At 55.5% G+C, this 16,303-nt stretch overlaps 2 protein-coding genes across 13 annotated transcripts in view; one reads left to right on the plus strand and one right to left on the minus strand.

The window, feature by feature from the left end:
- Positions 1-1,868, plus strand: part of MAP3K4 (mitogen-activated protein kinase kinase kinase 4) — a 113,711-nt gene extending 111,843 nt beyond the window's left edge. For all 5 annotated transcript variants that reach the window (XM_047857815.1, XM_047857819.1, XM_047857816.1 and 2 more), the window contains one exon: positions 1,331-1,868. In XM_047857815.1, the coding sequence (XP_047713771.1) occupies positions 1,331-1,351 (21 nt within the window). In that variant the 3' untranslated portion in view covers positions 1,352-1,868. The remainder of the gene's footprint in view (positions 1-1,330) is intronic.
- A 7,272-nt stretch (positions 1,869-9,140) lies between these two features.
- AGPAT4 (1-acylglycerol-3-phosphate O-acyltransferase 4) overlaps positions 9,141-16,303 on the minus strand; it is a 125,844-nt gene continuing 118,681 nt past the window's right edge. For all 8 annotated transcript variants that reach the window (XM_047857827.1, XM_047857832.1, XM_047857830.1 and 5 more), the window contains 2 exons: positions 11,857-12,055; positions 9,141-9,398 (listed from right to left, as the gene is read on the minus strand). In XM_047857827.1, the coding sequence (XP_047713783.1) occupies positions 9,304-9,398; positions 11,857-12,055 (294 nt within the window). In that variant the 3' untranslated portion in view covers positions 9,141-9,303. The remainder of the gene's footprint in view (positions 9,399-11,856; positions 12,056-16,303) is intronic.

The raw sequence follows: 16,303 nt of genomic DNA on the forward strand, positions 1-16,303 counted from the left end.
TCTAGGAGAGTAGGAATGGGGTTAGTAATGACTATGACTAAATTCTAGGAGAGTAGAGACAGGGTTAGTAATGACTCAAATCTAGGAGAGTAGAGATGGGGTTAGTAATGACCGAGTTCTACCAGGAGAGAGTAGAGGCAGGGTTAGTAATGACTAAATTCTGGGAGAGTAGAGACGGAGTTAGTAATGACTGAGCAGTCAGTATGTTCAGAGCAGAGCTGTGATAATGGTACGCATGCTTTGTTGTGGGGTCACTGAGAAGAGCAGTTTAATCCAGCTAGGTAATCTCAGGTATTGCTTGCTCTGGAATGAGATGCCTGAGCTGTGTGGGAGGGTTTGGAGGGGTCAGGCAGGGAGGGAGGGGTATGGCAGGGTGAAGAGGGTAAAACAGTCAAGGAACTGTGTGTGCAGATGGATCCTAGGATGTGGGAACTGGTAAAAGGTAAGGCTGGAAAAGTAAGCAGGCGCCACATGAAGGAATTTCAGTTTTATTATAAGCATAATATTAAATAGTGCTTTAGAATGATCCTTCTGGCAACAGAATAGTGACGAAGTTGCTGATACAGCTAATAGGCTGGGCATGGGGGGTCAGGGGCGAATTATCAGCAATATTTAGGGGTTAAAATGGCCACCACCAAGTAGCTGATGAGCTGAGAAAGGCGAGTGAGGGTGGGGTCCAGGACGGCTCCCAGGCCCCGGCTTGGGCCACCAGGTTAGAGACCCTGTTGGCCAAGAGGGGTACAGAGGCAGCTGGCGGGGTGCTGAGTCATGGAGGTGGCGGTTCTGTCTGTGGCAGATCGCGGTCGAGGCGCGTTTGGAACGTCTGCTCAGGGACTTCAGATGGGCACGTAGGTGTTGCGGGCCCGCGCCCGGGAGAGAGTGGGGCCCAGATGCAGACCTGGGAGACAGAACGTTGCTGGGAGAGTATTTCAGGGAGAAGTGGGGTGCCCGTGAAACCCTGGGGAAAACAACACTGGAAGGGCCTTGCAGGGGAGCCCCCGATAGAGGAAAGGACAATGCGGAAGAGAGGAGTGACCACGTTCGTGGGTGGGTGGAATTAGGGAACAGACAGCTGGATTTGCTATGTAGATATTAAGGATCTGTGATTAAAAAGACACTAATTTCCTTGTTATAAAGCATACAGACAGACTCTTACCGCTTTCAGTGGTCAGGTGACAGAGCAGTGACTTAGCTCTGACCTTATTCGCCGCACCAGCCGAGCCTCCCCCCGCCGGCTCAGCGCTGGGAACGTGGAGGCGGCGGCAGTGACTCACCGTGAGTTGTGCGCGGACCGTGAATCGTGTTCAGCTCTCTCCTGCCTCCCTCACAGGTTTGCACAGATGAAGAATGAAGCCAGTTGGTCTGTGGCCTGGTGGTGTGTGTGCTCGGAGAATTCTCTCAATCACTACTGTATGTAATATTTACATAGAGACTGTGCCGAGAAGCAGAGTAAGCCTTTCTAACCTTCCAAGACTGAGGACTGCACAGGCGACAAGCGTCACTTGTCCTGCTGCTCCTGTTTGTCCGATGCGGCGCGGGGCCCTTCCGCGTGACGGTGTCCACGAGGTAAAGAAGCTGCATGTTAAGTGCCATTACTACTGTACACGGACCATCGCCTCTGTCACCTGTTTCTCGTGTGACTGAGGACCGTGACGTCAGTGTAGTATTTTTGACCTTCCCGGGTTCAAAAGCAGTTGTAGTGTTATCGGTGTCCTGGGCCTTGTTGTTAAACTTCTTGTTTGTCGAGTGCACTGACTGTGAAACCTTACCTTTTTGTCGTTGGCAAGCCACGGGCTTGTTACGCAAAGGCTGATTGATGAAATTTCAGAAAAAGGTTCTTTTTTCAATAAATGGTTTATTTTAGGAAAGTTCAGTTATACTGTCTCTTAATGGTTGCCAGCTTCAGGGCCTAGACGTTACCTGAGACAGAGGTCTGTTGCTCTCGCTCGTGTGTTCCCGTACCAAAGGGGTGCAGCCAGGTGCACCAGAGACGGGCGCCATCCTTCAGGACCTAGGACCTCCTGGCTTTTCGTGAAGAGTGAAGCAGATAAAGGAAACACCACTTGGGATGCAAGAGGGCCCCTTTAAATTCTCCCACGTCACCCGGGCAGTGTGGGAGGGTGAAAGGGTAAGCCTCGTTACCGCATGCTGGATGGAGGCCATCGACGTGTACCCCAGGACGGAGAGGTGACAGGTGAGTGGTAGGCACCGCCGAATGAGCTCTTGAGGAGAAAGCATCTTTGTCAGAAAGGGACCTTCCAGCAGTTAGTTCTCTAAACTAGCCCAAAGTATATGTCATTGATGGTGTTCTTTCGTTTCTTTTTTGCAATTAAGTTTTTAAAAGATTGAGCTTAAAGCTTCCTGAGATCTTTTCAGAAGCTGACACCCAACGGCTGGCTCTGGGAGACTCATTTCTCTGGCACGTTGTGTGTTCACCTTCCCTCCTGGGTGGCAGTCCCCTTCAAGAGATGAATGTCCAGAGAACATTGGCATCACAGCAGGATTATACAGACACTTAGATTTTTTAAAAACATTTCAGCTCTTTCAAACAGCTCTTTGAGGTAGAATTCACCTAATCTTGGACGGATACCGTTAGGTGACTCCCCATAATTAGTTGTACGTCTGTACAGCCGGCCATCTTCACAGTCCGTCTCAGAACACCCCTCCACGGAGAAGCCTCGTATCCGCTTGGATCCCCCTTCCCTAGCCATAGGTGACCACTCAGCCACCTCTTCTGACAGCTCACCCTTTCCGGGCATGCCATTCAGACGAATTTGACTGTACGTGGTCTTTTGCGTCCGGCCTCCCTCACTGAGCTTGGTACTTCGGAGGCTTATCTGGGCCCTTGCACGCACCGGGACTTTCTTCCTCTGCAGTGCCGAGCGCTCCCGTGAGTGCAGATGCTGCACACGCGACTTCTTCACCGACGAGCTCCATGCTTTGCTTGCTTATTCGGGGGGAATGCTGCTCTGAACATTCACACGCACGTGTTCACGCGGACAGACGTTTTCATCTCTCTCGGCAGTGGGACTTCTGGGCCACGTGGCGAATCCACGTTTGGTATTTTAAGAATGTGCCAAACTGTTCCCACAGTGGCCACACATCCTGCGCTCCCACCGGCCACGTGCGAGGGTTCTGGCTCCTCCATAACCGCCATGGGACTTGTCGTTCTGATCGCGTCCACTCTGTGGGAAACGCTGGCTCACTGGGGGCTTGGTCCGCATTTCACTGAGGAGGGTGAACGTTTTTTCTCCTGCATGTTGGCCATTTGCATCTTCTTTGGTGACATGTCTGTTCAGGTCCTTTGCCCATCTTTTAATTGGGGTATTTGTTGTCGTCTGATTGAATCGTGAGAGGTTTTTATATATTTTGGATACAAGCCCTTTACCAGGGATATGATTTACAGTCGTTTTTTTTTCCCCCCGTCTGTCTTTTCTCTTAATGGTGTCTTTTGAAATCTGGCTCATTAACTTGTTCTTTATTGCATGCTCTCTTGATAGCCTATCTAAGAAATCATTACCGGGCCCAAGGTCATGAAGATTTACACTTAGGTTTTCTTCAAAGAGTTTTCATAGTTTCTGCTCTTACGTTTAGGCTCACCGTCAGTTTGTAGGTAATTGTCATGTGTGACGTCGGTAGGGTTCACCGTGCACTTCAAGTGACTCGTTCCCTAACTTCCCCTGTGGACGAGACAGAGAAGTGGAGGAGGAGCTGCCCCACCCACCGCCACCCCTGTCCTGGAGCCTCGGCCTTTCTGCGTCAGATGCGCACCGCTCATTCTAGGCGCTGCCCCATGTGGGCAGGGGGTGGGGTCCTGTGGTTTTGTGATGTTATTTTGAATAACTTTAGAAGTCTGAGCCACCCTGCACAGGTTGATCACCTTTGTTAATTCTCTCCACTGCTCTCCTTCCTCATCGTTTGCAAACATCCAGATGGAAATGGCTCTGGGCTGCACTGGTAACTCCTGATTTCCCAAAGTGCTTGGGAGGGATCCCGCTAGAGACTACAGAGCAAGAAAAAGTGCGATTTGTGTGGTGTAATGCAGTTTTGAAGTCCAAAGGGATTATTATTCCAGAATCCTAACTTTGTATTCATGCTGCTTACCTCCTTAAATTTCAACAGAACAGAGATGCCAGAAATGTCAAAAATACCCAGTTTCTCCAACATGCAAAACAAGACTTTCCTTTCATATGAAAACAAAACGTTAAAGGTAAAAATTGTATGAGTCTTACTCAGTGGGAAGCTTTACTAACATGGTCGTGGGAGTATTTTCTAGATACTGAAAAGCTCTAAGTAGGTACTTGATAAGTGCTTGTCAGACCATTCAGAACCTTAATATTAAAGCAGGACAAGGCTGCAGGGGCTGAGGAATGCCTCGTTTCGAGCTGCTTATCCTTCACTGGAGAAAGCTTTGCTTTTTTTCACCACCAACTCTGCTTCAACATACCGTGTATAACGTCCTGGATTTAATTTTGGCCCGTTTGCATTTAAGAAAGGTTCTTACTTTTACTTCAGGAAAGGGAATCAAAAGAAGACCATGGAAGGTCACTTACTAAAGCGTCTTGAGTCAGCACCCCCTTCATCTCACCAGCCTTCCCTGAGTGCCCGGTGCCCCGGCCCTGCCCTGGAGGGCTGATGCTCTCAGGAGACATGCGCTAACCATTTAGGTCAAGTTTCCCGTACTCTGTTTCTGACACCTTAGCAGTTGGTGACAGGTGCTGGGAATGGTACAGGATGTCATGGGTCTAGAGAAACCTGAGTCCGTGAGTCCCCTACCCTCCTTTCAAGTTGTAGGGCGGTGCTTGGCGGCACCGTTGCCCTAGGACTGAAAGCCTCGAAGCCTCTGGAGTGGTTGGTTTTCATTTACCCTTGTGGAAACTCTGGAAATACTCAAAACCCAAGCCAGGGGTGCGGGAGCGCGTTGCAGATTGTGGTGTGCGTTCTTTCGTGGCTGACACGTCAGGTTCCCGTGCCGCTCGGTGCCCAGGGAGCCTCACAGGGGCCCTTTGGGGGGGGCAGGGAGGGAGGGCAGGGAGGCTGGCCTTGAGAAGGGACTTGCCCTTCCGTCTGGCATGTCGATCAAGGAAGTGAGCTTCATTCAATCCTGGCAAAAAATTAAAAAATGGTTTTAAAAATGGTTTTTAATTAAATCTCTAGGGATACTTTTAGGAAATCCTCCTCCTCCGATGCAACCAATTCTTTATCTGCGCAGCCACAGTGTCCCCGTAGAGGCGGGGAAGAAGCCACAAATGAGGGAGTTTCAGCAGCTGGCGTGACATTCCCACGCGATTCCTTGGCAAAGGCAGCAAATGACCGTGAGTCTGGCCCTGGGGGAGGGGCCGCGCCCCCGTCCAGGGCATCCAACCCCACGTCACTCGTTTTAAGAGCCACTGAGCTGGCTTCCCAGTTTGCACACGCAGCAGCTCCCGGCCGTGTGGACGCACAGGAAGCCCGCGCACGCGTGTCACGGAGCTGCGTCCGCCGGGGAGCCGCCTCTCGCCCCCGCCCTGGCAGCGCTAGGCGTTAGGACCCGTTTTGTCGGAGGAAGAGCATTTACAAGGAGAACCGGGGCCGGGAACGCGAGCGGCCCTGCGGGGTCGCAGGTGGGGCGGTTCCCTCGCACCATCGCTGCCGCCCCGAACACCGTCCTCCGTCCTCCGCAAGCCCCTCGCCAGGGCCGCTTCCGCGGAGGCTGCAAGACCCGCCTGCTGAAGGAGGGCCGACACCGGGTTCCCCGGGGAACCCGGCGCACGGCGGCCCGGGAGCTGACACCGCGGGCGCCCTGCCGGGAAGCTCCGGGAAGGGCGGGATGGTTCGCGGCCAGTGCGGACGCGGCCGGCAGCCCGGGCCCCTCTCGCTCCTGCGGTCTTGTCAACACAGACGGCAGGTGGTGCGGCCCCGACGCTCCTCCAGTGGCCGCGCTGGAAACCGGCTGCCCCCGGAGCATTTGTCCTCACCCGGGCCTAGCAAGTCGGTGAAGAGTCTGACCAGTGCCTCGGGGCAAGCTGGGTTGGTTAAACCGCGTTTTGAGCAGAGAACGGGTACCCTTTGGTCACTTTTGTCCATATTTAGGAGTAAGTGCTACACTCTCTGCAAAGCCGAAAACGTTTCGCATGGGGACCAGCCAGGCCGCTGTTCCATTCTACTGGGAGAGAAACCGGAAGCTGCCAGGGCTCCTTTCGGTGACGTCACATCATCCCTTTCTACGTCATGGCTGCATGATTAGCATTGGATTGTACTGCTAAGTCACTGTGTTTCAGATCCACTTTTACGGATATGTTGGGAAAATATTAATGTTTTTAATTTTTAAACACCAGTGGCTACTACTTTTACAAGGTTTTGCATGCACTCATTTAGAGAATACAGCAAGTCAAGAGATACTCCGGTACCACTGTGTGATCCTATGAAAAGGGTCGTGGTCTCTCTAAAAAATAAGCAAGATGATAGACTCACAGAGCGCATGAGTTCCTCCTCCACGGTTACTCCTGGTCCTTTAGCAGGCCCAGAATCTGGCCACTGCCCCTGGCTGGCTGCAAGCTGCATTTTGGATGGCTGGGGATTTTGGTAAAGAAAGTCACTCTGTGGAGTTGGTTTCCTAGAAGAAGTGCATCAAACTCCCTGCCTCAAAGCTGCAGGAAGCCCGGGGTGTGGCTGTCCAGAGTGCAGGAAAACGGTGTTTTCCTCTGGATCCCGGCGCCGGCTCTGAGCAGGGTTGACCCAAGCTACAGTCGGATGAAAATGTCAGGACGTGAAGCTCTTCATCCGGGGCACGCCACCAGGGAGCACTACAGGAGGCTTAAAACCCCATGGGGTCTTAATTCGGGGACAAATCTACATCCTGGGAGCCAGAACGGCTCCTTGCTGAAGAGATTCTGGCGTCTGTGAGACCTGCGCACAGGTTAAGGGGCCCAGGGATGGGTCTTTCCAAGGTTCTGTGCTCGTCTCTGCCATTACAGCAGCAGGGGAGGAGGAAAACCAGATCCCTGTGCCTCCTGACAAAATGCTTCTTCGTGGGAGGGCAGACAGCCGAAGGGAGGACAGGCTCTGTCCCCAGCACCCCGCATTCTCTCGCTGCCTAAGGCAATTCTGAGAAGTTGCGCTGGCGAGTCCTTTCCCAGGAGAGCATTCTGCCTGCCCTCCTCCGACCTGGACCCACGGCACGGGTGCGCAGCCTGCGTCTGTCTGCTTGTCAGATCCTGTGTTTGGTCCCAGAACCAATTCAGAAAAAAAATAAATGTCTCAGGGCCCCTTTTATATTCTGGAGTGAAGGCAGGGTATATGTTATTAGAACTTAATCACCACTGTATTGAATGGGGGGGGGGGGTGACAGGAAAGTGACACGTTTTTGGACACCTTGGGTGGTTTCTGAGCACTTTGGGAAGTCGCGAGGTGGAGGGCAGCTTTCTTATCTCTCATCCCTCATTTGTTTAGTGCTTTAGGATTCTTACAGTGTGTTTACCCTTGAAACAGCCCAAGAGGTAGGTGTTATCACCTTCGTTTTACCAACGGGGAAGCTGGGACTCGTGGCAAAATGGCCCGAGGTCTCGGAGCGAGTTAGCGGCAGAGTGCTGTGAGGGCGGACCACACAGCTCAGGGATGACGGACTCTGACCGCTTTACCCTGGTCCCCTGCGGAGCACGGAGTCCCCGGTGGAGAGCGGCCCCCACATCCAGGTGCACGTTGACACATGGGAACACGTATACAGACACGTAAGCCGCTCCGGGGGCCTGCGGGGATCTGCCCACACCTCTCTATTCTTTTTGCTTTGTGGAAACCGTGCGTCTGAAGCCAGCACGTGGCCTTACGCAGGGCGAGCACACGCGTGGGGCACATCCACCCTGCTCTCAGGCCTGGGGCTCACCGGAACGCCCGTCCCACAGCCAGAGTTTGTTCCTCTTCTCCCTTCTGCAGCTTATGTCCACGATACCTTACTGTCCCTCGAGCAGAGAGAGCTTCTGTAGAGATGACGTCTTTCAGTACTATTTGCCCAGCTTCTTCTGGGAGCACAGAATGGACCTCTGTCCTGAGCAGCGTGTCGCTGAGCACAGAAGGGCTTCTCCCGCTTAACTCTTCGCGCTTGGAAATACCGTCGGTCCAAGTGCCGTCGCGTCTTGACCCGAGAGGACACAGTGGCCGGTACCTACGTGTTCTCCACCAGAAGCGTCACTGCCTCTCTTTCGTGTTTTGCGTTAGCCTGTGGGGCCTGGAGGCAGCTTGCAGAAGCCCTGCGTGTGCCCGTCACTCCCAAGAACACCTTCCATGCCCAGGAGCAGCCCTCGTTTGTCGTGTGAGTCTGGGCTTCCGGGAGAGACGTGGAAGCCCAGGGGGTGCTTGTACCCCGTGTCTGCTCCAGCCTGACCCTGCTCAGAGGAGTCCCGTGGCCCCTGCATGGTGTTTGCACCAAAGGAGCCTGTCCTCGTTTGAGGGACCCAGTTTCTACCGGCTACTGAGGTGGGCAGCGGACGTAAAGTCATTTCTCAAATCACTGCAGACCGCAATGCTTACGATTTTTCCATTCAGTTTCCTCAGGGAACCGGCCACATCTTCAAGGCTTGGGCCAGGGAGACCCCGAAAACCGGACCTCACTGGGCCTCGCGCTGTGTCCGACAGCCGCGCTCAGCCCGCCCCCGGCACCGCCACACCCCTTGAGCACGCGCTCCGGGCTCCTGCCCCTGCGCCTCCTGCCGGGAGGGCCCCTTCCGGCTGCCCCTGGCGTGCGGAGTCCCGCCAGTCCCTCCCGGCAGTGCTGCGGGGTCACTGCCACCTGGACACCACGGCCACGGCAGGGAGCCGGGTTGAAGCGCGCGGCGGCCTGTGTAAACACGTACCACAGAGAGCCAAACACTTTAATTGGTTTGTTTTTTTTGGAGGCATAATTTAGTCATCTTACCTAAAGCGCCTTTCACTCTCTCGCGATCCAGTACAGAAAACTCAGCACCAAAGAATGAAGGGGAACCCCTCCGTTCCCCATCCCTGCCCTCCCCCTGTGCCTCAGATCCCCCCCGAATGATCACAAAATAAGGCTTACACTCAACCGCACACCATTCTTACTCATATGTGTTCTTTCTCTTACACTCTCTCACACACACACACACACACACTCACACACGAAAAGAAAACCAAAACCCACTAAAGCATGATGGGGGAAAAAAGATTTAAGAACATCTTCCTCCCCATCTGGCATCGAGACCAGACTCCCTGGCTTCCCAGCAGGGGCTCACCCCGCTTCGTCCCTGGGTCCCACTAAGGATGACAGCGTCCACCAGTCCCCAAGGTCCCCTCTGGGTGCTGACGTGTCCGGGGTCAGTCGTTCCGTTTCTGCTTGCTGTCGATGTTGCCGTAGGCAGAGCCCTTGTCGATTTCTGTCACCCCAATCATCCATCGGACTCCCATGGAGGCTGCGGAGATGGGAAGGCAGGGACTTAGGAGGAGCCTTTGAGGGAGATGCTGACGGGAAAGCCATCTGCAAGGCTGCAGCATGAGCTGAGGGGTTAACCTGGGCCCATTGCGTCCTCCTGCTGCACGGTTACCCTTGAGCACGAGCGTCAGGGTAGACTAAGTGACACTAAAACAGAGCAAGGCTGTTCTGCTGGGGGGTTTTATGCTCCTTCGACCCTTCGAACTGCGTGAGCCATGCTCCACTATACGCGGAGGCTTATGGAATTCCTCTGCTTCCCGTGGGGCCCCCGAGGCAGAGAGGATTCCCTAGCGAATGCAGGGCAGGTGCTTACTAAGGCCCCTCAGCGAAGCCTGATAGCCCCCCCCCCCCCAGGAGCCTGGAGATTGCTAGGGCTCAAGTATCTGTTCGGTGCCCGGCACTGCTGTTGGTATAACTATAGAGCAGAGAACAAGGAAAGTCTGCAGAAAGCCTTTTCTCCAAGTGAGGTTTGGCCCAAACAGAGAATGGGAGGGACCCTCGTGAGAACCCAGCTGAGCCACCAGGAAGCTGGGAAACAAGGCCAAATTCAGATGCTGTAGTTAAAGCTACTCCCTCCGAGAGGGCAGACTCGGTGAGCTCGCTCAGGGCAGGGAGCTCGTCTTAATCACCCTGATGAGCCCAGCACCAAACACCCCAGGCCTGGCAGACTATGTCGCACACGTTTCAGAATGGATAAATGGGTGACAGCTGAAATCTCCGTGATGCACGTGTTTAAAAGCGCGAGCAGCGTGGCCAGTGAACCATCGGTCAGGCACCCGTGGAGCTGACTGGCGTGCCTGAGCACAGCCCGGCCCAATGGGGCCCGTGTATCCCACGGGCCAGTTATAAACCAGCCGGGCTTCAGCCTGGGCCAGTTCTAAGGAGGACCCGTCCCAGTGGCCGAACCACCGTGCGGTGGCTGTGATGAGAGCGTAGAGAGTAAAGAGGTGCATAAAACATCAGCCCCATTGCCCAAAGGCCTTAAAAGGGGAACAAGACACACGGCAATCCCAAGACAGAGTGCAGGGAGGCTGGGGCTCGCAGCTGATGAGGCGTAGGGGCAGGGGGCACAGGGCAGTCTGCTCCTCCAGAGCTCCTGGGGACCCCATCTCCTCGGGGAGAGAGTTCAGCCCGTTTTTGGCTCTCACCACACACCTTCATCACCAAGGAGCCAGGTTCTCCCGAAGGCACGGGTCTCTGCCCCCTCCCTCCTCCCTCTGGAGACCCTGACCACAGGAGCTGCCTGTCACCTGGCCAGCAGGCGGCAGGGGGCCCTCTGGCCTGTGGGGGAGGGGAGCTTAAATCATTGGAAATGGGGTTTCTCTTACACCCCCTTTTTTTCTACAGAGAGCAGGCGTTATTTTAATTTGCAACATGAAAATAGACCTTTTAATTTTTAAAAAGACCAGAGTAAGGTCTGTTTGGGGAATAACAGCCAGTTTGGCCTGTTGCGAACAGTCTAGAATTGGTTGGTTTGACCCAAAAGGATGAGAGAGGTCTCGTGTGCTGTGACAAGTGCAGGGGAAGTCCATCTGTGTGAATTTACATACGCACGTGTGCGCGCGTCTGGAGGAATGTGAGCCAAACTGTTAGCGATCATCATCTCCGGGAAGCAGGCTCATGGGGAGATTTTGTCCCGAGACGCTTTCAATTTGACACACTTTTATACTGTTGGCGCCTGGCGCGTTCGTTCGGCGCCTGCATGTTTCGCGGGAGTAACTACGCCTGCCCCCGGATCGCGGCACACGCGTCTGCTCCGTCACAGGGAAGCAGGCTGCCCTCTGCCCATGCTTTGCAGTCCCGAGAGAGGATGCCTTTCCTCCCAGACTCGGGGCGACCGGGCCGCTTCGGGAGGCCTGGCTCCCGGGGGATTGCCACGTCTCCCTCTGGCCCCAGGGGCACCTGACTGCAGGGAACCTTGGCGCGAAGAAACCACAGCAGTTCGAAACTGCTGTCCGTGAAGCCAGTACGGCTCAATGAAAACGCTGTCACCAAACCCCTCTCTCGGGTGTCGGTGCGCGTGGCAACCAAGTTCAAGAAGCACGCGCACGTCCCCGAAGGGGCCCGGACCTGCTTCGAGTGGCCAAGAGCCTTTGTCGGTTTCTGTTGGGCCCCAGGAAAAGGGTTTTCCTGGGGAGAAGGCAGAAACGACTACAGTTGAGCGGTGCTGTCCTCAGAGACCCTGTGACCGGATCTCCTGCCTCGCCGGGCCACGGGGAAAGATTCCTCCAGGCCTGGGGTCCCGGGTGTGTGTGGACACGGGCCCTGCGGTCCGCTCCTCCCTGTGCACCTGCAGCCTGCGCCCTCACTCCAGAGGCCGTACGGCACCCGTGTGGAGGTGACCCCCACTCCTGCCTCCACCTGTCTCCCCGTCAGACGCTCCTGGAGGTGGCGCGGGTGGGGTGGTCCCTACTTCCGGGCCTCTCGTCTTTACTTACCCACAAAGAAGACGAGGACAAAGCTGGCCAGGGTCAGGGAAGACCCACTGCTGATCATGTTGGTGAGGAACCGGAAGAAAGGGTAGAGCAGCAGGGAGGCCCAGAACAGCCAGTTGATGAGCGTCCAGGGCCGCCGGGGGGGCACCATGGGGGTCTCTGGGAAGGTGCCTGTCCTGTAGTACTCCTCCTGGAAGGCATCCTGGGAACAGAGAGGCGACCCTGAAGCACTTCCCTCACGTGCGACCCCGGACTGATGCGGGCCCTTCCCAAGGCTCTGCTTCTGGGGGCGGCTCGTGGCCCCCCCCCCCCCGGGCCCCCTCCCCACCTCTGGCCAGGTGACCTGCCTCTGAGGCCCAGACTCCCGGTCTGCAAGACGGGCAGTTCTGCCGCCCAGGACGGGTCAGTAGGGAGCGAACTGAGGCGACACGCTGATCCTGGCCCTCAGTGGATGCCCGCAGAACGGACCAGAACCCCGGGGCTCAGGAAGAGCCAGGAGCTCACCCTCTTGCACCTGACCCATGACACCGCTGCACTGTCCTGATCATCTGGCCCGGGCACCCAGGCCGCACGACCACGAAAGGCTGTGGGGGCTGCTCGCGGGAGGCGAGGTGCTCACGGAGGAGGCCGGGCAGGGGAGGGCTCGGTGCCCAGCCCAGGCCGGCCTCCAGTGGCAATGCTCTCTGTGCCTCCTTCCTTCCTCAGGATCCAGCAGCCGTGTGCAGTGGCTGTCAACACAGCCAGATGGCCAACAGCCTCCTGTCCTGACATTTCAGTGGGTTCTCATCTGGTGCCCGACCCGAGACTAAATACAGGAGTTCCTCCCCCGCCCCTTCTCTGCGGGCTCCAACCCCGCCCACCATGGATGCCTGCACCTGCCGAGCCCTACATATGCCGCGTCCTTCCTGTGTGTAGCCCTTGGGCGTAAGAGCCGAACAGCAGTAACAAAATAGAGCAGTTCCAACGACGTTGTAACCAAGGCTCCGTGACTGTGGTCTCCCAGTGCCTTCACGCATGTACCCTCCCTTCTAGGGACGGCGTGAGATGATGAGATGCCCACGGGATGAGACGAAGGGAGGAACGGCGTGTGAGCCGCCGGCCTGCTACTGACCGGGTGCCGAGTCAGAGGAAGGATCGCCTGCTTCTGCACCACCACCGACCGCGGGTCACAGACCGCGGGTCAGGGGACGGCCGGTGGTCGTGTGTGTGTGTGTGTCAGTGCGCCATCGCGGGTCTCGGTGGGGGCACTGCGAAGCACAGGGAGCCCCGAAGCCGGCCCTGCGCAGCGAGCTCGCCCAGCTGCTCCCCGGAGCCCCCACGTGGGAGTGAGTGACGCAGCGGGACCAGGAGGCGGCCCCGAGGAGTGTGCTGCCGGGAGGGACGGGCACCAGGACACCGATCGGCACTTCCCGGCACCGTGTGAGGATGAGGGCCGGCAGCCGTGGGCAGTTTCCCCATTTCTGAATATCGGCAACAAATTAACATCTCCTAACAACACCCCGGGGGCTGACAACACGCGTGCTGCCCCAAACCCATCTCTGGGTCCCGCGAGCCCCGTGTCTCAGCCCAGTAATGTCCCTGTTGTCTAAGGAGGCGAGGGTCCTGGAAAACAAGCCTCCATATGCCTGCGACTTACACCTTAGGTACCGAACTGTTCCCTTCAACGGCTTGAGATAGAAATCTCTAAAATACATCCCACTTCTCTTTTTTCCCAGTCAGGAGGTACTGAGGAATATGCTTTTTGACCCCTCAGGGTCATTAAAATGAGTCCGCAAATGGGCCTTTCTGGAAGGAGAGCCTCTGACCCCTTCCCTGGGGATTCAGGCGCTCTGCACCTCGGCCCCTTCCCAGGCCCGGTCCAAACTTTCCTCCTGTGTCTCTGCACTTGGGCCAAATAATCAAATAATTCTAGGAGAACCGACCTGTGTGCCGAGTGCTCCCGACGCCCAAGTGACACAGAGCCTGTGGCCACAACAGACCACCTGATGGTGACATGTCCGATGCCCAGAGAGAGGGCACCTAACTCTGTCAAGGCCTCCCATGGTCCCTCCTTGCCATTAACTTGGCTGATGCTTCTCATCTCAGGCTGGGGCCACGGGAGCCCAATAACCAGATAAGGGGTTTGCTGCGGACTGATTGTGCCCCCCCCAGAATCTGCATGTGGAAACCGGATCCCCAGGGCGGTGGTTTCAGGAGGCGGGGCCTTTCGTGAGGATGCAGCCCTCATGACTGGGGGCCCCCCCTTAGCACAGGGGCCCCAGAGAGCCCCTGCACTCCGTCCAGCACGTGAGGACACAACAGCCTGGGCGGGGGAGGGCGGGGGGTGCTGGCCTGGCCTCCTGAGCTGCAAGAGGCAAAGGTCTGCTGTGTACAAGCCACCTGGTCCCTGTCACTTTGTCATACAAGCCTGATTGGACAAAGACAGGAGGGGATACCTTTGCGCCTTAAAAAAAACCCCAAACAGCTTTATTGAGGTGTCATTTACATATCATAAAACTCCCTCATTTTAAAACGTGGAGTTGTTTGTTTTTTTTTTTTTTAATTCTTCTCTTTAATAGTCTTGATAATAACTTTTCTCTCGTGATATTTCTGCAGAGGGCCTGGTGCCACTTTCCCCATCTCTTGCCAGAAAGACACTGGCTAAGCCAACGTTTATTTGTGCCTCTAGCAAGAGGAAAAAGCACTGCTTTTTCTAGGGTGTCAGAATGAATTCAACCCAGAGTTTTCTTTGTCTCTGTTTCGTTCAGAAAACTAAGACCCTTCACTGCCCCCGCTGACGTGGCTGCTGCAGTAACCCTTGCTGGCCTCCCCGGGGGCGTCACAGTGACTCTGTGACCCGGCAGGGTAGACCCGAAGCACGTCTGGGGCCAGACGTTAGCTCCAGCATCATTTACGGCCTCTCTTGGTCACGTTCCTTCTTTTGCAACGAAGTCCGGCCCTACGGGGAGATGCCCTTGGTTCATGATGCTTCCAGTTCTTGTTTCCGTGTGTTAGGATCACGTGGCCCAGGAGAGGCTGGAATTGGGAAATGTGTTTAGTGAAAGGGGAGTTGATCTGTTTCCAGAAAGAGCCATCAGCCCAAAAGCGTAAAGGAGGAGGAGGCCCTCCTGACACAGGGCAGAGCCGCTGAGCACACACGGTGTGCATACAACCAGAGCCCCGGGAGGCAGGCACCACAAGCCACGCCGGCCAGAAACAGCCCGGCTGGTTGGGTTTTCCCAACGTTCGGCTCAGCAAACTGAAACGTCTTCGATGGTGCTGGGGGAAGAAGGAGGGAGGGAAGGGAAGAGGAGGAAAGAACGAGAGACAGAAAGTAAGCACGTCTGGGCAGGAGGGACATTTTCAGAGGACGCCTTCCCCGGCGTCAGCCTGACATGGGGGCGGAACTCCAGCCTGGAGTGTGCTGCGGGCAAAGGACAGTACCACAGGGCCAGGCCAGAGACCCTGCCGCCCTTCCAAGGAGCGATGCCCTCAGTGTAAGCGCAGAGGCCCTGGCCAGTTTGGAAAACCCTCAGTTCTTATGCGTGAAGAATTTCCCGCTGGCTTCTGCACCCCACACGGAGAAGCTGCCAACCATGGCCCCTGTGGCCCCTGCACACCCACGAGACGGCTCGAATGCCCCTTTCCTTCACCCACTTTTCATCTGGCACCATTAAGGACTAATTCTTCACCCCTGCAGCAGACTTAAGACTGCACGCCAGGGAACTGAGTACTTTAAGTCACAAATGAAAAGTTAGCGGGGTGCCTGGGTGGCTCAGTGGGTTGAGCATCCGACTTCGGCTCAGGTCACGATCTCGTGGTTTTTGGGTTTGAGCCCCGTGTCGGGCTCTGTGCTGAGCGCTCAGAGCCTGGAACCTGCTTCAGATTCTGTGTCTCCCTCTCTCTCTGCATAACCCTCCCCCCCACCCCACCCCCCCGCCACTCACACTCTGTCTCTGTCTTCTCCAAAACTAAATAAACATTAAAAAAATTTTTTTAAAAGAAACGAAAAGTTAGAATTTGTTTAAGCCACATGACAGAGGAACCATCATGGCTCCGGGGAAGGTGATTTGGGAGCTGCTGTTGTCCCCAAAGAGGTCACCTGAGGGCGTGCCTGGTTTCTCAAAGCCCACACCCTGCAGCCGGCAGCAGTCCTGAATGCTGACAAGTGATCAACATTGTGCATTTCCAAAATGCCAAATTTGTTCCACTTAAAGGATGGCCCGGGCTTCAGAGATGATGCTCTTCCTATTTTAGGGTGTTAAAATGGCAGTCGTAGCTAATGGGTTTCTATCTATCTATCATCTATCTATCCATCTATTTTGAGAGGGGAGGGGGAGACACAGAATCCCAAGCAGGCTCCGTCTGCACCATCGGCCCTGAGCCCGACGCGGGGCTCAAACCCACAAACCATGAGATCATGGCTTGAGCCAAAATCAAGAGTCGGACACTTAACCGACTAGGCCACCCA

Source organism: Prionailurus viverrinus, chromosome B2 (assembly GCF_022837055.1).
Source record: "Prionailurus viverrinus isolate Anna chromosome B2, UM_Priviv_1.0, whole genome shotgun sequence".
Taxonomy (NCBI): domain Eukaryota; kingdom Metazoa; phylum Chordata; class Mammalia; order Carnivora; family Felidae; genus Prionailurus; species Prionailurus viverrinus.